This window comes from Candoia aspera, chromosome 4 (assembly GCF_035149785.1).
Source record: "Candoia aspera isolate rCanAsp1 chromosome 4, rCanAsp1.hap2, whole genome shotgun sequence".
NCBI lineage: Eukaryota > Metazoa > Chordata > Lepidosauria > Squamata > Boidae > Candoia > Candoia aspera.
Window position 1 is genome coordinate 82,131,400 of NC_086156.1, and position 27,521 is coordinate 82,158,920.

General features: G+C 40.1%; 1 protein-coding gene across 2 annotated transcripts in view; it reads right to left on the minus strand.

Moving 5' to 3' along the window:
• Positions 1-2,183: 2,183 nt before the first annotated feature.
• SKAP1 (src kinase associated phosphoprotein 1) overlaps positions 2,184-27,521 on the minus strand; it is a 430,242-nt gene continuing 404,904 nt past the window's right edge. The window contains exons 11-12 of one of the 2 annotated variants that reach the window (XM_063300798.1): positions 6,404-6,518; positions 2,184-2,547 (exon numbers count right to left, since the gene is read on the minus strand). In XM_063300798.1, the coding sequence (XP_063156868.1) occupies positions 6,417-6,518 (102 nt within the window). In that variant the 3' untranslated portion in view covers positions 2,184-2,547; positions 6,404-6,416. Of the gene's footprint in view, positions 2,548-6,403; positions 6,519-14,753; positions 15,178-27,521 lie in introns of those variants that run through there. The other variant, XM_063300799.1, reaches the window with a different exon arrangement.

A 27,521-nucleotide genomic window follows, 5' to 3' on the forward strand; every position in this document is an offset into this window, starting at 1 on the left:
TGCACATGGGCTAGGGGTAAGGTCACCATGCATTTCAACAGGGCTTATGCAGGCTGTACATAGGTTGCAGCTTTAATTACATGTTTTGTTTACTGGATATGTTAACATGGAAATCCAAAATACTATATTTAGTATTTGCTTGTGAATTATATTTCAAGTGCCCTGATCCCTGGGGAGTGTGGAAAAACCCCAGATTTATTCCAGTGGGAATTCAGATACATCAGCTGAGCAATTAGCTACTGCCATCTTGTGGCTTTCGTGACCTCTATTCCTGGAATACAGAATCATGCCAGTTAGGGGGATCTCTATGTGACAGATACCTTTCACGCCCATAACTGCTTTTTCTTACAGAGAAGATGCAGGTCAATAAAATGAGCATTGCCAGATTCAAAATCAGACAGGGATGGAACTACTCCCTTTACTATCCCAGTTGTCTAGATGTAGGCAGGGAAAACTACCTAAAGCATCTGTAACCTGTTTAGAACCTACATTTATGTGTATCAGTGCTTGGTCTTAGACCTCGAATAGAGGAGGTCGAAGGTAACAACAAATAAAAGTAGTGTCTTTGGGCACACAGTACATATCTTTTATTACCAAGTATGTGCAGCTAATCTTTACCCATAGTAATTGGATTCCCATGGCACAGAATATGACTTCTAAGCAAACTGGGAATCCCAAATCTCCAATTTTAGAAAATAAACCCCTGTTAGGAATTGGCTGCAATTATATTTTGCACTCAGCCAGATTACTTCGGGCTTTCATTTAATTTTGGAACAAAAACAGCATTTAACAAAATGTTATATTTTTGTCCAGGCATTTACTTATTTATTAATCTAGCCAATTAAAAAACAATGGTTTGTCAAGTCCTTTAAGGAAGCTTGTCTTCACTGCCTGCCTCAGATCATATATACCAGAGCTTGTTCAACTACCTTGCCTAGAACTATCAGTTAAGGGTTGCAAATCTAGAAGACCCACTAGATGACCTAAAAGAGATAACAGAAAATGTGGTGGTTCAGATTTTTGCAGCCCAGATCTGGTAGGTCTAATCCTGCAATCATAGCTGAGAGCTATGCTCTGCTTGGGGTGAACATCAGAAGTAACCATGTCTGCTAGAGAGAAAACATATTATCTCTCTGGGTATGTATGTATGTATGTGAAAAAACATGACAGAGTGCACATATATGCATAAATAACTCCTTTGTAAAGTCAGCTGCATAGGCAGTTCACTATAAGGCAGTGATAATTATGTAGAGGACAGCTTTTCTGCGTACAAACCTGTCAATATTTTGAAATTTCACAAAAATGCTCTTTTCCCTCTCCTGACACTATGGGAAGTGTGTTTGGTGGAAACTCAAAACAGAATTTCTTTAACAGCTATGCTCAGTTTCTGGAATTCCTTACCAAGGGAGAGCCATCTATCTCAGTGTTTTTCAAACATGGCAACTTTAAGATGTCTGGACTTTGACTCCCAGAAGTCCAGACATCTTAAAGTTGCCAAGTTTGAGAAACACTATCTCCCTTGTTGATCACCTTTATATAAACTGGTGTTTCACCCATTTAACCCCTTTATTGTTTCTGCTGTGCTGTGTTTGTAACTTGCATTTTAATGTTAATGTTTTAATTGGCTGTTGTTATATACTCTTATTTGATTTTTAGATATTTTTAAATTATTTCTTATGTCATTCTTTTATTTTGAATTTTACTGTTGTTAGCCATCTTGGACACACTTTACAGAAAGATAAGGGTACACACGTAATAATTGAATAATAAACTGTATAAGGTATAACGACACTGAAAAATTATTTTCTTTTAGTCTTAAGTGTTCATTACCAGCAATTACATCAGAAATGACAGGCAGGGAAATGGTGATTTTACTTTTATTCTAAAGATTCTGTTGAATCTTTTTTTAAACCAAACATACATCCAAGCAGATTGTCTTTAAACTGTTTGTATTTATATTTATATTTATTTATATTTTATATTTATTTAAAATGACCCTGAGCATTTCTCTGATCTGAATTAAATTTCTTCCTTTTCTTCTTCTTCCTTTTCAGTCACTTTACTTGGGTATTTTATTCTAATAATTATATTCACTGCTTGTATGTTGTGGCCTTTGGCTACAATAAAAATTGACCAGCTGATTAAAAAGCAACACTTCAGCATAATAAACACTTTCCAGTCAGAGAGTGACAGAAGTATTTATTCTGCAATATCATCAAGACATCCTTCTTTTTCTTGAGTGTTCTGAGAAAACAGACCCTCCCTCCCAAAACCATCACAGCAAATCTTCTAAAGTATATGGCAGGCATGTCTGATGATGAAGCCTGTGAATAAGATTCCAGGAGAAGGGCTTATGTCAGAATGAAAACACATGATGGCTAAAGTTTAGGGGATAAAGCACTATATTTCAGTATAAAAGGGGATAAAAGACTGATGGAGTTGACTTCTGCCGGTGTGGATCTGTTTCTTATGAATAGCCAAAAGGTCCCAGGTACTGTCTTCATTGTGTTGGCAAAGCAAAGAGATGGAAAGGGGAATGCACATCATCTAGGAGTAAATGTAAAATCAATTTGAATATTCATTTGAGAAGGAAAAACATATAATATGGAGAAGGAATTCATAACAGGTGGGTTGGTCAGTCCAAGAACCCTCCAGGTTGGCCATTTGGATAATAGATGCCTAAACAAATAAATGCTAGTTCAGCCATCAAGCCTTATATCTTCCTTTGTATTTCAAGAAGGTTACCCACTTCGTAATTTCTTTTAAATACCATGTGAAGAGCATTTTTTAAAGTGAAAACTGCTTGAGTTTTTGTGAAGAAGGTGATATATCAGGAGTTATCACTGATAATAGCCAACCATTGTCAGTCACACCTAACTTGTATTGCAAAATGGTGGCACTTTAATTTTTTTCTTTTTTGAGCTCTGCATAAATTTTAACAAAGTGAGAGCTTTTCTAGAGTGGCTTTACGGCTCTAAAAATGTTCTGTCCACCTTCACCCTTAAAATTGCTCAAGGCTTTCAAAAAGTTCTCTTCCGCCCTTCTTTGTTTTCAGAGATGGAGCACACTGTATTTCAATACTGGTCAGATGTCTGGGGCAAATGTTTTATTGCTCTCCATCTTCCCATAAGTTCTGTCTGGTATGTATATATGCAACCCAAGCTGCACAGTTGGGTTTATAGTGTGGGTAAGAAACATCTGCACTGATCACTAAGAAAATGCTGGACGTATGGTATTTAGTCACAAAATATGAAACGTCTGCAAGCAAACAACCAAGGACTGGAGAGCACCAAGGATTCCACAATTCAACCCTGAGCTACATACATTCTGTTCCAAATAAAATATGTTCTGCTTAACTATTTCATATTGTATTATGAAAGTTTCCAAGGGATAAAGCTGCAAATGGAAAACCCATTTTCCTTTGAAAATTAAACCTTTTCATCTAAGCTAAATAAAGACAACTATGGCCAAAGACCCAGAGTTGTTTAAAGGTTTCTCTAGCCAAGCCCCAACTTCTTACCACCAGCGAGGATTACACTGCAGAAGAAAGGTGCTCTTGCAAAAGAAAGGAGCTTGGGTGTCACTGCAATGCTGTATATATACAGTAGGTATCAGGCACCTGTCCCTGCAATAATACACCCTTTATATTACTTTTGTTCATGTATTAAGCTTGCCCATTGTTTTCTTCTCAGATTTGAGAGATACAAAAATGAATTATTTTTCCAGGAAGTGGTGGACTGCTATGGTGTCCTTTTGCTAAACCCTTCCATGCCAGACATCCATCCAAAGTCACCCAACCCTGTCCCATCCCACATTAAACAGTACAGTCAGTGGTGGTTTTTCCTGCTGGCAGGTAACACTTAAGTGTGAGGGGAAATGAAACTGGAGAATTCGCAAATTGTTGCACTTAAATTGTAAAAAAAGAACAGTTCACAGGCCTCATCGCTGAGACACTCTGAAATTTGATCATGGGGGCAGTGCAATACCTGCATCCACATAGATTTCTGCCATCTAAAGGGCAGGAGAAATGCACATGAAAGCAGATATGAGGAAGACTCCTAAGGTGGTGTTCTCAAGCCAAAATGGAGAACAGGGAGAAGAACGTACGATGCCATGCCACAGGCAGCTCTACAGAGCCCTGCTCCTGTCCAGGAGTACCACAGATCCCTACTGCCAGCATTAATTGTAGCATCCATGCCACAGGTTGGCCACTCATTCAATAAAAATTTTAATGGACCTTTGAAGCTCAGTAGTTTGCTATTCTTTATGCCTCCTTAATCTCTTTAGAATTATTGCTGAGTCAATTATTCCCTCCTCAGGCCACAGAAGTGCAACAAACATAAAAATGAAAGGCACATGGTCATGCCATGATGCAAATCCCACCTTTATGTACTTGTGTCCCAACATCTGACATCGTGACTCATGTTTTATCTCTTGCCCCTCCACCCACTGTGGACACAGATACTTCAGTCTCTCTTGGGATAAATGTTCTTGCTGAGATCCTTTTCATTTCTATCTCAATACTCAATGCTTTCTCCAAATGTGGGGACTTTCTGACTCACTCCTGCAAAGAAAAGAGGCCAGGAGATGGAGCCAGAGACAATATTCCTCCAGGTTTAATTCAATCTGATGCTGAAAAACAGCAAGAGGTATTTTTTGTTATGCCTTTTCAATGTTCAGATCCTGGCCTTTCTCCTGGATTGGATAACACTGTTCCTAATAACACAAGGCGAGAGAGCTTGTTACTCAGAGTTCAACTGAAGCATATCTCACTAAAATTCAGTTCCTGAATTTCTTTTCAATGCCAGGATTTGTATCTGGAATGTGTGCAATAGAATAAAAGTGAGAATACTTCTGGGAATGAACAACATTCCTTTCTTTGGCCACTCACCTATCAGCAGTTCCAGAACACCTGGAACTATGGCCTGAGTTGGGGCAATCTTCAGCACTTGGTAAGTATCTAATCATGACTTAAGAACAACTGTCTCTCTTTTATAAAGCAATTGTAGACACATCGGAATTCCTTAAGAAGACATATGTGATTAGGAAGGTGATCAATCATTGGTATTGGGCCAGTTTCTATTAGTGAGAATATAGGCAAGCTTTTAGATTTACAGAGTACTCTTCATTAAACCTAATTCATCAGGGTCAGTTCTTCAGTTGACTGTCAATAATTTGCCCCTCCTATGTAAAACAAGTCTTGTCAAAAAGGAACATAAAGGGTTTTCTCTCTATAGTTGGGAGTAAATGTTATTGTAACTCTACATTCCATCAATGTCTAAGGTATCTTGAAACCAGATTGTCGACAGAAAACAGATGTATAACTGGCTAGCCTTAATTCATTAATTCCTTATCAAATGTCCACCTTTCTAGGCCACTTCTTTTCTCTGGGTCATGTTTCTTACAAACATAGTTTGCTAATAGCACCACCTCTTGGTAGTTATTAAAACATTATACTATGTCTTTCAAGTCTCTTAAGCGTTGTTCACTTTACTGTAAGGTACCTGAGGGAAGACTGAAAGCTGATGAAGCATTAATAGCTTTGGCAAGAGAATGTTTAGTAACCAGCTGAAGTCGGAGGCATACTACTTACATTGCAGACATCAGAATGCAGAGGGAAAGCCCAATTAGCCAACCCAATTATTCCTTCTTGGAGGCTGTATGTTCTACTGGGTATCCTTTATATTGCCTTGCATTGAGGAAGGTAAGGCAGCCACTGCCATTGAAGGATTTCAGGTCTATTACATACTACAAAGGGATGGTCATAGACAAATACAGACCCAGATTTATTATGTGCTTTATAAATTATGAGCCGCTGGGGAGGGGGGTTGAAATTCAAGCTGGCCACAACATGAACTATGAAGGAATCACAGTTCAGTGGTAGAGCATCTGCTCTGCATCTAGAAAATCCAGGTTCAGGTTTTGTTATAACCAAGTAGAGCTGGAAAATCCTGGACAACCACCAGTCAATATACACAATATATTGGTCTAGTTGGATTAAGGATGCTGTCATAAAGAGGTTTCCAGGGAGTGAAGAAGTATATCTTGGTATCAGTAGCATTTTCCCACCCACGGCAAATGTCAGTTGTGTGGGTGTATGTGAATTTTCGTTGGAACTACAGTCCAGGGCAAAATGTTAAAGTGCTGCTTCTACCCATATTGAGGTCCTGACTTTAGGACAGTGGTGGTAGTTCATTAAGCTGCACTTAATGAAATGTGAAGTCTGGTCTGAGAAGGCTCTTGGATTCATGGAACAGTTCACTGAAAAATTCTAGAGCTGCAAGGAAATAAGTGGAACTTGCACAAGAGCGTGGAAAGCAGCTTGCAAGGGAGAATTGCCCAGAGCGAGATGATCAAAGCTGAAGCATTGCACCATGAGCACAGCCTTCCTTATTTTCCTTACCTTTTCCTGCCGTTCATCTTTCTTCCAAATCATAGGCAGGCATGAGATAGTTCCTTGGGACAATCCCCACCATGTTGTTCAGCTCTCCGACCCACCAGCCATACATGTTATATTCCTGCAAGGAAAGCACCAGCAGCATTCATGAAACAATGATGCAAAGGAATTTGATGGGATTGGGCTAAGATCTCTGTCTCTGGCACAGACCTTCTTATGCATGCTTCTTCCCTCCACCAATATTTTCTCACCTGTTTCTTTAAAAGAAATGTTAATATTGGAACACTTTTTATCTTTAAATAGACCAAAACACTGTCAGCTTCCATATATATTGTCTGAATATGGGGACATCTTACAGTGTTGTCAGATACACTGCTACATAAATACTAAGTTATTATTACTATTGCTGTTTAATTTCTGCAGGTCCTGTTTTTCTCTTCATAGAGGAGAAACTGCTATGAACTTGGATGAGCCAGCCATACTTGGCTTTCCTTCTTTCCTCTAATGTCCAATGTTATCCCCACTTCCATGGTATTCTTCCCATAGAAATATTCCAATTGCTGCAATGAATGTGCTTAGAAAATAAGCACGGTGAAGACTTGGGGAAAAAGTAGTTTGGGAATAATGTATCTTGGGAATGGCTTGGAAATTAAATGAGATGTGGTGTGGCAGAATGCAGAACTATTTGACTGGTTTATATATGCAATTCTTACACATGTTCTCCAGGTGTAATTTTTTTTTTAATCCATTCAATCATGTCTGATTCTCAGAGACTGCCTGGACAAGTCCCTGCAGTTTTCTTGGCAGGGTTTTTCAGAAGTGGGTTGCCATTGCCTCCTTCCTAGGGCTGAGAGAAAGTGACTGGCTCAAGGTCACCCAGCTGGCTTTGTGCCTAAGGCGGGACTAGAACTCACCATCTCCTGGCTTCTAGCCTGATGCCTTAACCACTATGCCAAACTGGCTCTCTAACACATCCAGGTGTAAATAGACTAAAACAAAACATGGTATATGCAATATAGCAATGCATTACCAAAGACATGGTTGGTGGACTTCTGTTTAGATGCTGCTGAAATACAAGCCTGAGCATCCCTCTCCATTAGCTACGTTAGCTGGGACTGCTGGGAACAGTAATTTAGTAACATCTGAAGGGCCACAGATACTTCACATCTGCCACAGGACTTTAAATCCCCTTCCCTCCTTTGCTAATCTATTGTCAAGTGTAGTACATTGCATCCTATTTTCATATTAAATGGAAATGTGGATCTGTGGCTGGGAAAGATGAAAGTCTTAATCTTTAAGCATTGAAACAAGGAAGCATCAGGTTTGGCTTTTTATTTTGTGTGTGTGTGTATGTGTGTGTAGAGAGAGCGAGAGGGTGGGAAAAACTAGTCAGGATTATTAACAGTGAAGGGCAGCAACTCCCCCAGTGTTAGGCAGGATTTTCTCTCAGCATTACTGAAAGATTTCAGGGGTTTCCATCAACTTTCTACATGCCAAATAGGTGTTCAACCACCAGCCTACCCTTTTTAAAAAGTCAGCAATTGAGCAATCTCAACTTGGCAGTCTGCAATGGTTTTGCTGCCTCTCCTTGGAGCTTCCTAGTCAAGTTAGACTAGCAAGATTATGCACTGGATTTGTGGCTTCATCAAAGAATCAAGCTCTGCTGTAACCTGATCCTGGAATGGACAGGAGGGGCCTATTGCAATGATCTTGTAGGTCATCATTTTCTCTGTAAACTTCAACACCCGAGACCCGTGGGGTCTGATCAATGCAGAACAGATCCAGGGGTTGTGTTTTTCGGACTTCTATTCCTCATCCCAACTTCCTCTGGGACTTGGTGCATCCATTTCAGTCATCTCTTTGGGCTTGTGGCTCAGAAATCAGGTCACTGAGGCCAATCCCATGCTCAGTGCAGGAATTCAAATTAAAGCATCCCAGATGGTTAGCTGTCTATAGCCTCTCTTGAACACATCCAATGAAGGAGAGCTCTCTGGATAAATGGCTCCACTACTCTTACTGTTAGAACGTTTTTTTGAACCTTCATCAGAATCTGCCTGCCTGTTTTGTAACTCCATTATTCCATGCCCTGTGCTCTGGAACAAGAGTGCAGGACATGGAATAATGGTGTTTGGGGAGTACTATTGTACCCCTTCCTCAGTCACATTTCCTCAAAGCTAAACATAGCTACCCCTTCAATCTCTCTTCATACATCTTAGTTTCTAGGTCCTTTTTGCCTTGCTAGTTGTTCAGCCTGATCAGCCAGTGGAGAGCAGATCTATATTTAACTCACCTTCAGCATTTAATTCACGTTAACCACAATGCCAGAGAATTGGTTTACACCCCAGTTTAATTATTGTGGCTTCCCCAAAGATTTTTAAGAACTGCAGCCTGGTGCTATACATGCTGCCTTGATATCCTGGGAAAAAAGTAAACAAATGGATGGGAAAATGCATAAATCACAGGGTAGTTTGGATCATGTATTGGGAGTACTGCCTTCACTGCTAGGACCCACTGGGGCTTACCAGAGGATGCTTTTCCCAGGGCTTCCTCCTCAGGACTGAAATAAACTAGCCCAGTGTTTCTCAACCTTGGCAACTTTAAGATGTGTGGACTTCAACTGGCTGGGCAATTCTAGGAGTTGAAGTCCGCACATCTTAAAGTTGCCAAGGTTGAGAAACACTCACTTAGCCTGTGATTTTTTTTTTTAAGGTGCCTTTGAAACATCATTGACTCCTGGCAACCATCTGGACTCATCCCTGCAGTTTTCTTGGCAAGATTTTCAGAAGTGGTTTGCCATTGTCCCCTTCCTAGGGCTGAGAGAAAGTGACTGGCCCAAGGTCACCCAGCTGACTTTGTGCCTAAGGCAGGATTAGAACTCACGGTCTCATGGTTTCTAGCCTGATGCCTTAACCACTACACCAAACTGGCTCTCAAGTTTAAATTACCATCATATAAATAAATAATGTTTTTCTTGGATCATAGCACTGCAAGTCAAATTGTCCTATATGGATAAAATTCTCTGCACACTGAAAGTAGCATGTTAGGGAGAACTGTGCAGACCAGATTTCAGCCTGATATACCAGTTTTCTATGAGAAGGGAGCTTTTCATAGATTCAACCATGCATTCCCCCGCCTGCAGGCTAAGGGAACAGAATGTAGAATAATACAAACTGTTCTATGGACAAAGTCTTTGCTGCAATATAGAGAATTACTATATTTGGGATGGCATTTTCTTTTGTGGTATTTTTACTTGTGTGAAAACCATGATATATTTGCCACACTTATTGGTGGATTTCTTCCTGTTTGGGAGAATACATTTCTTAAAATTGCTAGTTAATGGTGAAGTTATGCTGCTCTGCAATTTGCTCCTTGAACAGATGCAGTGATATTTGAAATAATGGTCAATATGAGAGTTCTTCTGAGCATGTTCAGAGTTGTTCCTTTTCAGATCCATCTCCCCCATACATGCAGTACAAATGAAACACTGAATGCAAGAATGTTTCCATACAAGTTGTGTTTCAGCAGCCACTAGTATAAACACGATGGGTTGTTTCCAGGCATCTATGTTCATCACTTGTTGATCCATCACATGGCAACTTACTTGGCAAATGAGCCATTACAGATTAATCACCACAGATATACACATCTTTCCTCTCACCTGATGTCCTTTCAGGCACAATGCTTTGCAGCCGAGTCTATTCACACATTCTACTCCAGTCATCAAACTTTAATCATGAACCAGCTCATGCATGTGTAAACCCAATCCAAGATTGGAGGAAGCAATGGAGAAAAGGTAACAGCACCATATGGGTAGATTTGAAAAGCAAAGATTAAGACCCAACCCACTTTCCATACATCGCCTTGGCCTGAGCACCGTGAGGTATTTTAAAACAATTTCAGCTTTGATGGATTGCTGGGGAGCTGGCGATTGCTCATAATCAAGAAAGGAAGAACGGAATGCAAATGAGCCCAAGCCGAGAACCATCGGCACTGGGCGCTTTATTTCCCTGCGCTGTGCCAAAAAGAATTAAAACAACATTAAACTCCCAGCAATAATGTTTAAGCTCTCGTTTCCAAGTGCCAAATTGCACCGCTCTGGATCATACAGATGTTCGTTAATTATGCTAATTTTTATTAAACTATTAAAATGGAGGAAGTTGCACTGGCAGAGCCCCGGCCCGAGGTGAACCCTGTCTTGCGTCTGGAGGTGCTAATTTGCCAGCTTCCCTCAATAAGCTGCTGATGCTGGAGGTTTATGCTTTGCTTAGCGAGGGGAAATTTTTGTGTTGGGGGTGATGGAGAGGATTACTTCTTCAGCAGAAAACTGTCAAGGCAAAGTCTAGCTAGATCAGGACACACTAGCCAGCTGTTATGTCCTTACCACAAGGGGCAGATGCAGCGGTCTGGAGTGCTCCAACTCCAGGGACTCCCACCAAGCCAGGGGCACTTGGCCTCCTCTTGTGAAATCTGGTGCCTCGTGGAGTGTCTGCCTCTTGCAGTGTCGACCAGGGTTAACAAAATTTGCTCCTGCCTCCTAACTCAGGCAGCAAGAACACTGCCTGTTCTCTGGCAACTGGCCATTCATATTAGCTCAAGACAGTTTCAGTGGAGGTGGCTAGCAAGTGTAGCTCAGGGAAATCTAATTCTCCCCTCAGCGTGGCCCTGATAGGGCATCAAGACCAAAACAGAGTATTGAAAAATCAGCTCCCTCTCTCTTAGAGCCTATTAACTCACCTGGCAGGAGGGAGGGGAGACAGCACAAAATATTATGAAGCAGGACCTAATGGCTGGTTAAGATGCTGGGCTAGAAACCAGGAGACTGAGTTCTAGTCCCGCCTTAGGCCTGAAAGCTGGCTGGGTGACTTTGGGCCAGTCACTCTCTCTCAGCCCAACCCACCTCACAGGGTTGTTGTTGTGGGGAAAAGAGGAGGAGGAAGGAGTATGAGGTATGTTTGCCACCTTGAGTTATTTATAAAAATAATAAAGGCGGGATTAAATAAATTAAATAAATAAATGCATGAATTTACATTTACCACTGTGTCCTGGAATGATGCTATCTATCTTCAGGGCATTATGAAAATTATAACAGCAGCTAGACTCAGTAGCCACTGAGCACTGAGCACCACCGTGTCGAATTTTTTTTTTTAAGGGAGGCTCGGAACAGATATTAGTCTTGCATCCTCATGAAGAACTGGAATCTCAACAGTTGCATAAGGTTTCAGCCCTTCCTTAATTTTGGAAGTCCTTGCTGTAGAAAGTTCAGCAAGGATGAGCCAGACTTCTTGTGCAGATCCTCCCTCTCCCCACCCTCATTCTTTCTGTAATCACTTGAAGAAGCATTTCAACAGGAATGATCCTGTAACTTTAATGTGTTAATAGTTTTGAATAGTGACATACTCTGAAATGAAGAACAATGGGCTTTGGGAAGTGCACAACAATGAATTCTTGCTCAGATCTCTTTCCTGAGTCAATAAATCCTGGGCAAAAGACCTCATTCCCAGATTTACTATTAGGAAAGGAGAGAAAGAAGATTAACTTTGAAGCCATTACATAAAATTGCAGTTGCATAATCAGATTGAAAGATAATGAAAAAAAAAATAAGGAAAAATGTTATTTTTTTTGGCTCTGAGACTGGACTGCATGCATTCCCATCTACCCTGACTATATGAACAAAAAGAAGCATGTGAGAGTACATTAGCAAATGAACGTTCAATTATCTCAAGATAAGCATAGCCCCAAGGTGATATACCTTCCAATTAAAAAAATATTCCAAGAGCATGTAAGGAAAATAATAATTAAAAACACAATTTGTCTTCCCCAACCCTGCGAACCTGGGTTTCTAAATTACAGTGAGCATCAAAATGGGAAGCGCCACACAGTGTGTGTGTGTGTGTGTGTGTGGCATTGTTTCACACAGGAGTTCCACATGTGCAGACTTGGAAGAATTTACGCTGCTGATGCCCACTGACAAAATGACATCTAGAACTGCAAGAACGAGCATAGGATATAATCCAAAGTAGAAGGCTGACAAAGAACTTGGATAAAATTTCCCGGCTACTCTCAGCTTACTCACAGGCTTCCCTGTCGCTATTTTACTGCTTTTCTACAGCATCACGGGTGTCCTTTGCATATCTCCTGCCTCAATGTCTGGACTCTCTCTACCGTGCCAGGAGAAAATGCCTTAGCAAGCAGGTAGCAGCAGGGGGCCGAGGGAGTGAGACTAGGAGGAAACAGCAGGCAGCTCTCATAAGCCGGAAAAGAGAATGAAGACTCCTGCTACAAAGCTGCTCGCTTTTAATTTCCGTCTGCCCCCATCCCCACTGTTTCCCTATTTGTGAAACGTTCTGCATGACAGCTCAGCAACTACCCAGATGACCACTGAGATGTCCTTAAAGGGCAGGACAGACGCATTTCAGAGCTGCAGGCATACTTAGCGTCCATATAAATAAAGCAGGTGCCGGGGCTCAAGTGTAAACTGTCCCCTATTGCCTGGGAAGCCTCTCTCTATACCCACAGCTGCAGCTGTCTGGTGCAATAATTCAGTGGTCATGGGAACTCTGCTAATCTCCCTATATTCAGTCAGACCATGAATCTACCTAGTCCAGTGCTGTGCATTCTCACTGGCAAATAGGCCTTTCCAGCAAGGCATCTTCTCCGGCCTGCTACCTGATACGGAGACTCTGGTTCTCCTGTAGCGGAGCTTATGATGTTCCACTGCGCTATCTCTCTGCAAACCTGTGTTTGTTAGGACTACTTCAGACATTAGATACAGGCACAAGAAAGCCATTATCTGAGGCAATGCTTTATGTATTAGGGAAATGACAGGCAAGCAGTCGTACGACACGTCTTGCTATAATGCTAACTCTCACAACAGCTTCTACAACCGGAAAGAACACTGTTTATCCCCTATTTCTTTCAATGTCATTTCTTTGGGAGGACTCTATAGAGGGCCTCATGTTAATGGTGGGTGGAGCTGAAACAAACAGTGAATGGAGTCAGAGCTAAAAGTGGACAGGGCCACCTATCAGTTGCATTCATACAACAGGTTTGACATTATTACCGAACTAATCTGTATTCTGTAATGTGCAAAAGACACTGGACAATAAGCTAACCAAATGGCCTGGGTTCAAACAACGCACTAAACCATAAATAACTTAGCTTAGACAGTTGTGTGAATGCAGCTCTAGACCTTTAACTGACCCAGGTAAATGTGTTATGTGAATGCAGCCATTTTCTCTCTTTCTGACACTTTTTTCCTCACTATTTTCAACACTCCTTTCCCCCACTGTCTTCCTCTGTCTCCACACCTGCCATGGAATGTCTAACAGACCTGGGAACATGGAAGAAAAAGCAAGAGAGTTAAAGGAGGGGATTGGACCATTACAGACAAGATTCTTAAGTCCAGGAGAGGGAGGAAACATGAGAATGAGACTCAAAGTAACTCCACCTTAATCATGTTAGGTACAAGTCAATCTGAAAAACTGCTTTGTCAGGCTTTCAAGATTCTGTTACATTACTCTACTAGCAATAAAGATGTTTCCAGAAACCCAAGTGGTTCTTGTTTCCTCTTGCCAGCCTCACACGGCTTGACAACAACCACCCAGCATGCTAGGATAGATACCTGTTTCCAGAACAAGGGCTTGCAGAGAGGCATTAAATTAGGCTGTGGTGACTAACTGGCTGCCTTCCGTATATGATTGGATTGGTTACCTGACTATACTCAGGCGCACCCCTTCCTAGTCTTGAATGTAAGGTTTTTTTAAGACCTAGTCACCATATAGACCTCTGTCTAAGAGTTGGGTGGAACAGTCTGAATTTTGCTAATCTTACCTGTAGATTCAGTGATATGATCACCAACAAGAAGAAAATTATTTGTAGCACTTCAAGTTTGGTGAAAGGAAAGGGATATTGCAGAACTGTCATAGATAAAACTTACAATCAAGGAGTAGGAAATGTGGTCAGATTACAAAATAGTAATCAAACTTCTGAAAGATGTTTGAAAAGAAAAAAATGGACAAGGCAAAGTGGAATTTTTAGAAATCACAAATGCCTGGAACAAATGCTCTTAAAAACATTCTTCCCAAGATAAGCAGGGACTGATTATCCTGTGAATGCTCAAAAGCAGAATTTATTGCTATGAGAGCTATAGGATTTCTATTAAAAAAGGCAACAAAACAAAAAATAAAAACAGCAGGCTCCCTTCTTTAACTTGCATTAAAATTAACCACATGACCTCCTGATGTCATCACATTGCATAATTCATTTTTGTTGATAATGTGATTGTGAAGAAACACAGTGCAGTATCAAGAGCTCAGTTACTACACATTAAGGAACAAGAAGCAAAGGGTACTCTTTGGGCTGGCAGCCTTCTGTTCCAGCACCTGATTCTGACCTCCATTTTAAGGGAAAGTAGCACTGCCTACGATCAGAGTCAATCTCTTTCTAGATACTTTCTATATTCTGTAATTGAAACTTGGCATTAAAAGTAGGTTCTGAGATTGATTCATCCTAGCTCCCAATTAATGCAGGGGAGTGATTACAAGCTTTGGAGCCTGTGGCTTTTCTCTATAGTGAGATATTCTGTTGGGGGCGGGGGAAATAAAGAGGAGCTGGCCCCACAGCACATCTTGCCAATGCTGAGCTAGCACTATTTGCTCCTCAGCTCTACCTTAGCTGTAGTTACAGTCCAAGCTTCTCATAAACAACCCCAATCCTACTTTGGCGATGCAGTTAATCAGCTCCAGTCACTCACAGAAGATCAATGGCGGGATGACGGATGTCTGAGGAGAAAAGCCAAAATCAATCACTGGCTTATCGGTATATGATTGCTTGGCCCCATTATTAGTGCCCGTGTGTCGTACATTATTGTTAGTAAAATGGAGTCCTCTAATTCATAGGTGAGCTGTGACATGCATTATTGGAAGGCTTTGTGACATAGGAGGGTTTTATATTGCATCGCTGCAGACATCTGTTTACCTCAAAAACTGGCCCAGGGCCATGAGCCAACTCAGAATAAAATTTAGGGCTTCTCAGTGGAAACAAAGAAATCTGATCATGTTTGCTAATTTTTAGAAATAAAGGATAGATGGATGCCAGAGTTTGATTGTCCTCCCAGAATCCTCAATTTTCCTGGTCATTCACACAACATCCACATGTTTCAATAGGGACTACACAAGAAAACTTCACAGTGGGCTGCATTATATACCTTCTCACACTACTGCTCAGTATCTGCCCCCTAAGATTGTAACGTCACATTGCCCTATCAAAGGCTATAACATGATGCCATGAAGCTGAATTCTTTCTCACTGAAATGTACTATCTTTAATCTTTGGCACAGAAGTAAGTACGCTTAAAGCAGATTTATCAGTGGAAATTGAATCAGTCACACGAAACATAGTGGATGAACTCAAAGTCTGGATCCAGCCTTGGGGCCAGGAAAAGACCCCCCCCCCTTCTTAAATAACCTTTTCCTTCTACTTAAGGTCTTTCCCCACTTGCACCAAATGATGGCGTGGGCATAACCTGGCAACTTCTTTTCTCTGCCAAGACCTTATGGTGTTGTCTTCATTTCATCTCCAACTGTACTTGAGGCAATTTAAGGTCATCCTTAGCTGCTCTGGTATTAAAGTAGTGCTTTTTTCCTTAAGCAGGCAACAAGCTGCAGCAATTTTGTTGTGGGAACAACCTGATGGGCTTCACCATTTGCTTGGCATTGCAGTTAGGTGATCCCTAATGGGTGGAATCAGCCCAACACCTACTGACCACTTTAGGTGATATGACCATGCCTCTTCCCCTCTGTTTCCTGTGCTGTCTTTCAGAGGTATTCTGCTTTGGGCAGTGGAAAGGTCTACTTCTTTCAAACTGGGCTTGAACTTGCCAGGTCTTCAAGATGATCCCCAGCTCTGAAATCTGATCCAGCTTAGAGAGCAACTGACTAGTAATGGCTTTGGTGGGAGGGGGGTGTCAGGCCACACAGTGAAACAGGATAGAGTGAGAGATAGCTCTGTCTGTGTTGCTTGATGTCACAGTGTACCCCATGCCTGCTATTCAGGCTGCTTTAAAATGTGGGTTTAGCACACTTCTGGAAAAGAACTAAACCCATGTTCAAAAACAATCAATTATTAGTTGATATCAACTAAAATCAGCTAGGTTTCCTTTGAACACTCCTGGGCAAAATACTTGCACAAAACTAGAACAAAATCTGTCAGCCAGTATGTCAACACTTGCCTGCTCCCCATTCCCAGCCCAAGCTAAGGAGAGTGATTGGCAGATGTTTTCCTGATAGCTGGTGACATCTGGTGGGAATAAAGGGAAACAAAGCTGGAGAAATCCACCAACCCATGCCAATAATGTGCCTTGCACATATAAGGACAGCATTGTTTGCTGACATTGTGCCTATGGAAGGATAGAGGTTGACAGCGAGGGTAGCAAATTTTATGTTAGGACAGTTTTCTCCCAGATCAAGGGCTAGTAGATAGCACTTTAACATAGCCATGAAGAAGAGCCTTTAGTCTGGAACAACAGGAAATGCCACAACTAGGGAAGGACTTGCCTCTGTTTTCTGACAAAAGAACTATGCATCTTCACATAGCCTATAGTGACTGGTCAGAGAGGAAGTTCAAGACTGATAATGACATCATTGTGAAATACTTAGCTACTTAAAAGAGTTCAACACTTTAGGGCCAGATAACTTGCATCCTGGGGTATTACAGGGAGTTGCCAATGGATTCTTAGAGCCTCTCTCATCTTTCAGAAGCTGGGGACAAGCAAATATTGTCCCAATGTTTAAAAGAGGGTGGATGGGAAAAAGGAAATCTCAGAATACTACAGACCAGTCTGACTTCAATATTTAGGAAGACACAACAACAGAGTATAAATCAGTCAGTTCATAACCATCATGGTAACAACAGGATTATTAGCAAAAGCCAACATAAATTACTGTATTAAGAATAAATCCTGTAGAGAATTTTTAAAAAATGTTTATTGGCTTACTGGATTGTTGAATTTACATGGGCATAATTTATAATTTAGCAAATTGTTTAAGAATAATTTTTATGATATTTTGCTTAGCAGACTAGTTGGATGTAGATTAAATGATAGATGGATTCAAAGCAGAAATTAAAACTATTCAGAAAGCTCTCATAATTGGTTCTTCTCCACTAATGAAGAAAGTTTTTGAATTAGATGCTTCAGGACTTTGTCCTAGATCTAGCAGTCTTCAACATTTTTATCAATCTTTTCTTAATTCCAGAGTGGGCAATCTTTGGTGGCCAAAGATCAAAACTAAACATTCATGGGAGGAGGCTGTGGGAAACGAAGTAGATAAAATCAGGTTACACATTTCATGTTTACACAGGTATTTGCCACAGAACAAACAAAACTATGCTATAATCAATCATTATCAAAGAAAGCTCCAAAGTGGCAAAAAGAAGACTTGGGAAGTATGTATGGCCCAGGGGTTTGCTCACACCTGTCTTATACAAAGAGGTGTGGATGACACAAAATGGAAGAGGCAGACTAATACCTCAGAAGACTAAGACTAATATAATTCATGTTGTCTTTATAGAATAGTAAACTGGGCTGAAATTTCACAGAAACAAATGATATTTAGGGGGAAAACAAGAATAACCACAACATAAAATGAACTAGAGAATGGGAGACATTCTGGCTTCACAAAGAAAATATATGAACAGAGTCTCAGGATTGTGATTGATCATTTCAGTTGTGAAATATACCTTCAAAAATGCTGATTTTATTAATTAATAAACCATAGATTCCTATTTAATGTAATTCAGTGTTCCCCTCTATTTTGCACTGGGTTCAACACAGATGGAGTACAGCATCCAGTTCTTGGTGTGTATTTTAATATAAGATACAGACAAATAGAGACAAGTTCAGCAGGGATGATATGTAGGAAAATCGGGCAAAATATATGAAGGGACAGTGTTCTCTCTTGCTTTTGAGAACAGCAATAGATTGAATGTGCTTAAGTTACAGGATGAGAGATTCCAACTGAACACTAGATGAAACTTCTTAATAGCAATTAAGGATACACCAGAAGTATACATAGGAAACATTAGCCAAAAGCTCTAGCTTAATGTAGGTATTTATGCAGGATAAACAACCATCTATTCCAAATTTCCTGCATAAAGCAGAAGATTGGACAGTCAGCCAGCAAAGCATAAAGTTTGACCCAACTGGATAGAAAGGTGTATTTGTTGGTCTATAAGCCCTCTCTAACTTTGATTGTACTGTAGAATATTGAGTGTTACAGAGAGGTAGGATATTCAGTGCTGTTTTAGAGTGGCTCATATGGAAGAAAATTAATACAGGTTTTATTTGTGCTCAGGATTTGACCAGTCTTTGAGATCAGGGAGTAGTTTCCCCTCCAGATCAGTATTCATATTAATAGGACATGTGGGTGTTTGGCCATGACTTACAGTAATGGAACAGGAGGGCAATTGGCCGATTTAAATCTGGTGGCTTAATACAGTGGCAAATATATTCCCTCTATACTCTGAAATATTTTCTTTTATTCCTGGACTGGGTTCTGACATGCAGGTCTAGCAACCTTAGATTTCTCCTCCTCAATTTTATTCCGGCTGTTAAAAGTTCCAGTCTTGACAATTCATCTTCATTTTACTGCAGTAGTACCATGTAGGAAGAGAGGAAGAGAAGGAAATGGTTCCATCTGTGCTTTGGATCACATGCCATTCTTTCTCAGGAACACCAATATATCAAAAGCAGTGTACTATTTCTAAGAACTGAAAAGCCAAAATATATGCAAAGTACTGATAGACCAAGACCATTCCATTAAAAAAAAAAAGGAATGATAACTGGGGATATGTTAAGTTGGTATGGGTGCTCTGCATAAGACAAATAGCAGGTACAAGTGTGAATAAATATTCTTACCACACAGATGCAAAACTAAAGATAATTAAATAACATAAAGACACCCACAAAGATTCATTCCAAGAAAATTATTTCTAGAAAGGCTTAATTGCATCTTATTACATAGCATTCAACTTAATTTTTCAATCAAATAATTAAAAACTCACTACCCAAAAAATATTCACAAATCCTTTTATTATGTCCATAAAGAGCTAGTTCATAAACAGAAAACAAACATATCTGTAATCCAAGTTGTAAATCTGGGACAGTTTTGTCTTTCTAGCACTCAGCTGTGATCTTTGCTATGAAAAGGTATATTCCAGTTTAAAAACTCCACTGTAGTTATTGTGGGATAATCAAAAAAGAAAACAAATGGTCCTATAACATACTGTGCTTTTAACTGTAGTTTCAAAATTAAATAGGCTTTGTGCTTACTTACCCATTTCCATTAAAGTACTCCTTAATATAATGCATGGAAATCTTAATGGAGACTTCAGTCAAGATTTTGGGGCCTCAGTTTTAGATCAGTTCTTTGAATAATGATTTTACACTTGAGATATATTGATTTATTTTATTTATTTAATTTTTATCCTGCTTTATTTATTTATTTACTCAAGGCAGCAAACATACCTAATACTCCTTCCTCTTCCTACTTTCCCCACAACAATAACCTTGTGAGGTTGGGCTGAGAGAGAGTGACTGGCCCAAGGTCACCCACCCGGCTTTCATGCCTAAGGTGGGACTAGAACTCTCAGTCTCCTGGTTTCTAGCCCAGCACCTTAACCACTAGACCAAACTGTCTCTATTTTTATTTATTAATATTAAAAAATAATAAATACAAATATTTATTATATTTTTGAATTTAATCATCAAAAATATTTGATGATTAAATTCATCCATTGAGCTAAGCCATGGTTTGTTTAATCACCATTTATTAAATGAAATACAGTTGGCTACATTTATCCAAAACATTAAGCAATACACCATAGTTTACAAACTATAACAGCTGTGTTTGAACAACATAGTAAAGCTACAAATAAAAGAAACGTGTTAAGGCTTAGGACAATGTTATAAACCCAACTTATAATTGACATCTTCCTAAATTGTCTAGCAGATTGTTATCCTGGGATATGAGATGTTAAATAAATAAATAAATCATTTCAGCAGAAAAAAATTCTCTTGTTGGAGTTGGCATCCTTCAAGAGCACTTGATCACATTTCTTTTTTCTCCCCCTTTTTCTTTCAATTCTCTGCTGCTTCTTTATGTAACTCACATGCTTCTTCACATAAATCAAAATTAGAATGAATGATTGAATCTTCCTCTCTGTAACACTTCTTCACAGGATGCTGCAAAACTCCCATAATTAGCTTCAGGAGAGAGAGGCAAAATAAGCAGTTTGTTTCCGGGAGGATAATTTGGTGGTGACCTCAGAGATGGTCTTCTTACCAGGAGGCAAGGCCTTCTCAGCTGCCTGATTTTTGCTGCTTCCATTCATTTCAGGACAACTCTTCAGTAAGTTGTACCCTGTTTATTACTGCAAGCACGTGCAATAATTTTCTATTTCAGATACCACAGCGTTGTGGGTTGGGCTATGCAAAAGAAAAAAGGTAAAAAGCTTCCTGCAAAATGTGGCCTGGATTGCTTCAGCATAATCAGAGGTTCTCTTTTCTTCATACACCTGTTCTTGACCTGCTCTTCATTTAGGCCAGTGTTTCTCAACCTCAGCAAATTTAATGCTGGCTAGGGAATTCTGGGAGTTGAAGTCTACCCATCTTAAAAGTTGCTGAGGTTGCTTATTCTGGCCATCTAGAGGAGCAAGGCAAGTAATCTCTGGAGAAGTATAGCTTGTACCTAAAAGTTTTCTAATCCTGGGGGTGGGGAATGGTGGGGGGGATATCCTGCTAAAGTACATGTGAAAAGAAAAAGTCTTGATGAATTTTCATCAAAACATTGAGTTTTGGTTTGCCAAATCTATCATTTTCAAACTTGTTTTCCTTCTCAAAAGTCCTAAGGCAACAAGCATGATAACGAAATTGAATTAACATATTTATTTATGTGTGTTAGCTAAGTTGACTTAGAAGCCTTTGCCTAAGAGTTCTGCTGCCCTGATATGCAGTTAAAGCACAAATCAGAAGGGATTTAGTAGCACTTTTTCAGACTAACCAATTGTATTAAGCAGCATATGCTTTCATGAGCTCCGGTTTATGAGGTGAGCTGTAGCTTACAAAAGCTTATGCCTTTTAATTAAATTGGTTTAGTCAGGTGCTTTTGGATTCCTGATTTTTGGCTACTGTAGACGAACACAACTGTTCTCCTGTAGTGTCAAACCGCTAGTATAAATGTTTTCTTTAAAAATATTCACTTTCAAGTATTTTTCCTTTGTTAATCTTTTTCTTTAACTTCTACATGGGGAAAGATTCTTAGGTTATTGAATAGCTTCACATACTTGGCTTGGAATCCTGGTTTATCTTACCAAATCCTTTCACTTACCCTGAAGAATGTTTTTTTTAAAAAAGGCAATGACAGTTTCACCTTAATAAAACCCTAGAGAGGGTGAACATTCAAGTTGGTATGATTATGATCCAGTTGCTCCATACCTAGTTTTGCTGCCTTAAAAGCGAGAGGCATCTGATCATTTTGGGATCCTTCCCAATGTTATGATTCTACAGTCAAGTAGCATTGCTTTTGATTTATACAAAATACTTCACAATCCTGATACTACTGATACCCCTCAAAACACCAACAACAAAGAATCCTAGCCAAATTCACAGACAATGGCTATGGCTGCAGCATTCCTCCTCCTCTCCCCCCATCTCCCAGAGCCAATGGGATTGCAAAATCACATGACACGGCTATATTAATATTTATTCCATAAAAGTGTGGCTGCTTCGTACCACTCCGCTGCGCTGCTCTGACCGCAGTGCCAACCCTCAGGCACCACAACACAATTTGGAAACAATGTGACGGAAATGTTTAATCTGTGCAGCCCATCTGTGCTGCGTATTTTTCCACATCTCCCCGAGAGAGGCGCCTCTGAATCTCCACACTGCCTTTAATATTCTCCTAAATCATTCCCCCCACTGCACTTCAAGGGCCATTGCTACAATTTCACAGGTTCATAGAAAGTGCACTGAGGAGGGAGGAGGATGTTCTTGGGGTGGGGGGAGAACCAGAGGTAACAGGGCATTAGTTGCCTCAGATTCTTTTCATATATATTCTTGAGATAACTCTTGCTCATGCCTCATGCCATTTGGAAAAGGCAGTGGGAACTTACCCTTAATAAAGACACCAAGCTTCAGGCTGCCGGAAGGTTGTGTCAGCACAAGCTGATTAGGAATGGGGGAAAATAATGATTTCCTAGGAGCCCAGCTGTAATCAGCCTTCCAATTTCAGGGCACGGGGCAATGGTCTGCCTTTGGTTTTTAGTAGGAATGTCTATGATCAACAGATTTGGCAGATCCATATGAAGAAGATAAATCATCTGTGATTTTGAGATGGGGGGGGGCTTTTTCCACTGCTGTCCAAGGCAGATGTTCTTGGAGTAATTTGCTTATACAAGCCTCATAGGCATCCATGTACCAAATGAGCATCTAGGCCTTCAATACAGCCAAATCTGTGGGACATAAGTGTTCACTGAATTAATAAAGCAATGATTGTCTGTTTTCATATGTATTATATTATAGGGAACTCCTCCTGCTCAAAACCTGACCACTGAGCATACCTGGTTCTCACACCCAACAGATCGCACAAAGATTTCTGCTACTCTGTGGTTCTTGAATTGAGTTGGATCTCATGGAAATTCCTAAATGTCCTCATGAGAGAAGAAAAACTATCAAATCTATTTGATGTAAAACTCCATTATTAGTAGGACAAAATAGGAACATGTCTTATTATCAGTGCAAATACAATGATTTCTGGACTAAGAGAGAAGCCTATATCCACAGAATAGCCAAACCCATCTGGACTTGACCAGTAACCTTACAGACATTTGTACAAGATCCCCACATGCACTACTTTGAGCTCCTCAGAGAAACTGTAGAACCCAAGTGATAATAAAAACAATAAATTTCTATATATAACAGCCCTTACCTAACCTTTAGAAGTAGAGAATATTGCAACATATAAAGCTTGGACATAATTATATGATATTAAGTTATAGCTCTGAAAATAGACTTCTAAAAGCACACCACTGAAATGCACCACTAAAATAAACCATACACATCTTGGCTACTAAATTCTTGCCCAACTGGAAACTACTATCAGATGTTGCTCAGGCTAATTCAAGAAGTATGGAGAAACTTGGGCAAACCACTCTGTAAATTCACTCTCTCTGAATTTTAGAAGTTGAGCAGCTCTACTGATCATAAAGACCTCACCCCTGATGAGACATTGGGTAGAAGACAGACAATTGGGCATTCAGGAATAACACTAGGTTTTCAGATCAAAACTGACATCTTCAAAATATGTCTAATAAAATTAAGGGCACTTGACATTATTTTCATTCTTCAAACTGTTAGGAACAGTTTAAATCTGTTATATTTATCAGTGTATTTATCCTCGCTGCCAATCATAAAACACTGAGAGCACAGCTTTAGCAAATCCAAGTAACTAAGAGGGGAGCACAAAGAATGGCGTATAACCAGGACCTTCCATCCACATCCACATCCACATCCACATCCAAGTAATAAGAATTTCATGCATGGCTTTGGACACTTGTTGGAAAAAACAGGAAGAGCTGTTAAATTACTAAGGAGTTCTCCCTCTGAGGGGTACCTTCATCTGCATTAAAGAAATTGTGAAGCTACCTCTATTGGGAATGGGAAGAGCGTGGGAAGAGCATAGTGTTTCCAATTCCATTTTCTCAATAGCAGACCTCAACATGATATTAGTCTTCCATTCAAATTTCAGCCAATTCAATTTTTGATGCTATTCGTTCTGTACTCTTGTTTCAGCTAAAGGTTTTATGCATGCATGTTTTGCTTGTGGGCACACTGCCTGAAGAGCAATCTTATAGCTGCATGATTGAAGTACCAGAAGCATTACAAGGATTTGTGTAAAGATGCTTTTTGAGTGAAGACTGGACTAATGCAGGAATATATACTGGTTGCTCATGAAAACACAGCCTGAAAGTTGACTATATGACAACATAGTGGATTTTAGAATGGGTAACATAATTTTCAGAAGTAAAGGATTTTCAGTTCCAAAATCCGTATTGTAGTTGGAAATCTGAAATAATACTTCTCTTTATGATGAAAAAAAAATCTTATTCAGTTTTGACTCCTCAGACTGTAACATCTGCGTTTCGATATTCATTTCTGATCATATAAAGTCATGTTTTGACTTGCTAAAGCCTAGAATTTCATCTATAAACTATTGGTGCTTGCTTTGTAATTTTTGTTTGGCTTGAGTTTACTTTCTAACATTGCAAGTTGAATCTGACAATGTCTAATTGCTTGAAATTGGTTGCACTTTTTTTTCCTATCAGTACATGTGATAAAACTGATCCTGAAGTGTAAACAGGGCAATTTTGAATGAGGCTAAATGTAAATTTTTAACAGGCATACATTTCAAGGCCCCAAGAGGTGTCAGGAATGACCTTGACTTGAACTTAAAATTTTAATTTGTCCTTCACAGTCTTTCAGATTTTCCCATGTAGTTGTCTTGTTTTGAATCTGCCCACAGCTGCAACTAATGGCTGTTGAGAATCTATGTCTCTGTGTGTGTGTCCTGTTGTGTGGGAGAGAAAGTGTATGTGGTAGAGACAGAAATTTGTCAAGCAAATCAAACACCAAATTTAAACAAATCAAGTACAGAATAGAGTAATTCTAAAGAAACTCATTGGTTTTGATGAAGATGTTAATCTTTGCCACTGAATTTGTAGAATTATCTACTCTGTGGGCTTTGAGGAACTCAGGATATAACTAATATATAGCAAAGGTTTTCTGAAAAAAGTGTGCTTTCTAACCTTTTTGAACTTCCTGAAAAAGAAACGATGGTCTGAAACCTCCTTGAGTAAGGAATGCAGTGATGCACTCCATGGCTGCCCCTGTCCAGTGATTCATGGAAAAGTTCAGGAATTAAAGGAGAATCAAACAAGAATGAACAAAAGGTATTTTCAGGGCTGGCCCTCCTGTCAGAGCTCAGACAGTGTCTTCTGGAGCAATAATAGACTGAGCTCTGTAATACCGCATGTCCTTGCTTAAAATCAAGCCTTCTTTCCTTCTACCTTCTGCTGAAGTAGAAGACCATGTCACAACCAGTGCTGAGATTAAATTCAACTGACCAGACCTACAAGGGGGTAAGAGAAATTTTCCCCTTCCACTCAGGCACTGAAGCATTTTCAACTGGCTCTTCCCAGGAGGCCCAAGCAGCATTAGCATCCTCTTTCCTGAAACCCTTAATCCCTCCCTCCCACTCCTTACCTGAGCATCATAAGGGGATCAAGGAGGATGGGATTGGGAATCATGAGCAATCTGTAGCATTACTCATTACCTTCCAATATACACAAGCCCCAGGCTACTGCCTGATCTTGCCAGCTACTACCACTGCCAATGAACTAGCTGCTTTTGGGGTAGCAATGAGTCTCAGAGGAAAAAGCATGCTGGAATAATTCACTTTGAGAGATTTTAATCCCTCATTTTGAAACTCAAAGGCGTAAAAAATGTACATTCTACACATTCAGAAGGAATGAATGAACCAAGTTAAGAGCTGTGATTGTTTCAAGAAAGCCTCTGTGTGTGTGTGTGTGTGTTTATGTGCATGTATACGTGTATCAGGGAGATGCGAGGGGGGAGTTGGACACATTTTGGTTTGCCAAGATTTTCAGGCGGAGGCTGATGCTGTTTGTTACATCATCTGTTCAACAGAGGTGTTGCTATAGCAGCTGCTTATAGCTTCATTTCCTGGATACCCCCCAGGGGGGTGTCACAGCCGGATCCACCTGCTCTTTTACCCTACCCTCGGCGGGGTCATCTTAAGGTCGCCAAAATAAATGAACGCCGTTGCTAATGATCTGTTTGCTGGCTGTTTATTCTCCGGGAGTGTCAGGGGCGCTCACATTTAGTAAACTCATTATGGGTCCAATTAGACTTCACCATTGCTAGATATTTAACTCTTTTTTCCTTTTAAATTAGCATTTTAATAACATTCTATCCAGCAAGGATGGGTGGAGGGGCACAGGGAACAAAATGACCATTTTTCACGGACAAAAACTTCTTTAGCCGTAGGTGGAACTTTAATAGCAGATCTGTGAAGGTGGCATAGGAACAGGTCCACCTTCCATAAACACACACACACACGCACATGCACACAGACACAGCACCACTGTGCCAGGGAGGAAATGACAGAGGGTGTACGGGTGGTGGTGGTGGAGGGAACTAAAGGAAACATTTCTATTTGCTTTATCACACACTCAATTTCCTAAATTTGTTCAGCAGCCAATTATTTTCAGCGTTAACGTCTTGAGCTGCTCGCATCTGATGAAAATGAGCAGCCATCAGATTTAAACTTTGGAAGTGACCTGTGAAGGGGTTTGGAATAATTACGTAAAGGAGTCAATTTATTTTAGATTCCCCTGGCTGGAAGAACAATCCAAAAGAAAAAGGAAAAGTAAGAAGGGGGGAAAAATTAAAAGAATCAAACACTGATCAGATGATTAGAATTATCAAAATATCTCTTGAGTAGAACCCCCCAGAGGGCCACTTCTTTTAAAAAGGTCACTTCAATTATTCTAGTGTCTTTTCATTCCCTCAGAATTACTCCCTATGTGAAGTAATTTTTCTACCCTCCCCACCTTGAGCAACCTCAAATGGTCAATTCTACAACTGAAAGGGTGACATAGCATGTAGAATGAGGGGATCACACCCATTAGTTTTCAACAAGGATCAGTGACTATTTTTAAAATGTCAGGATTATTGTACTGGTCAGACCTAATGTTCATTTACAGCACACAACCCTATGTTTGATTATGAAGAAATGAGCTGCACTGTGTCCATGGAACTTACTCCTAAGTAAACGTTCTTGGGAAAACTACTAAGACATGATGGAGGAAGCCATTCTTTTTGGCTCTGGCATTTGGTAGACAACGACATGCTGTATTTGCAGGGTTCAAGCAGAATGAGGAGGCTGCCTAAGGAAGCAGGTAATAGATGGCATGGAAACAAAAGTTCCTAGCTGTTTCCTTCTGCTGGAGCTACATCTCTGCCACTCTGCTTGCTCTGAGTTCCATAACCA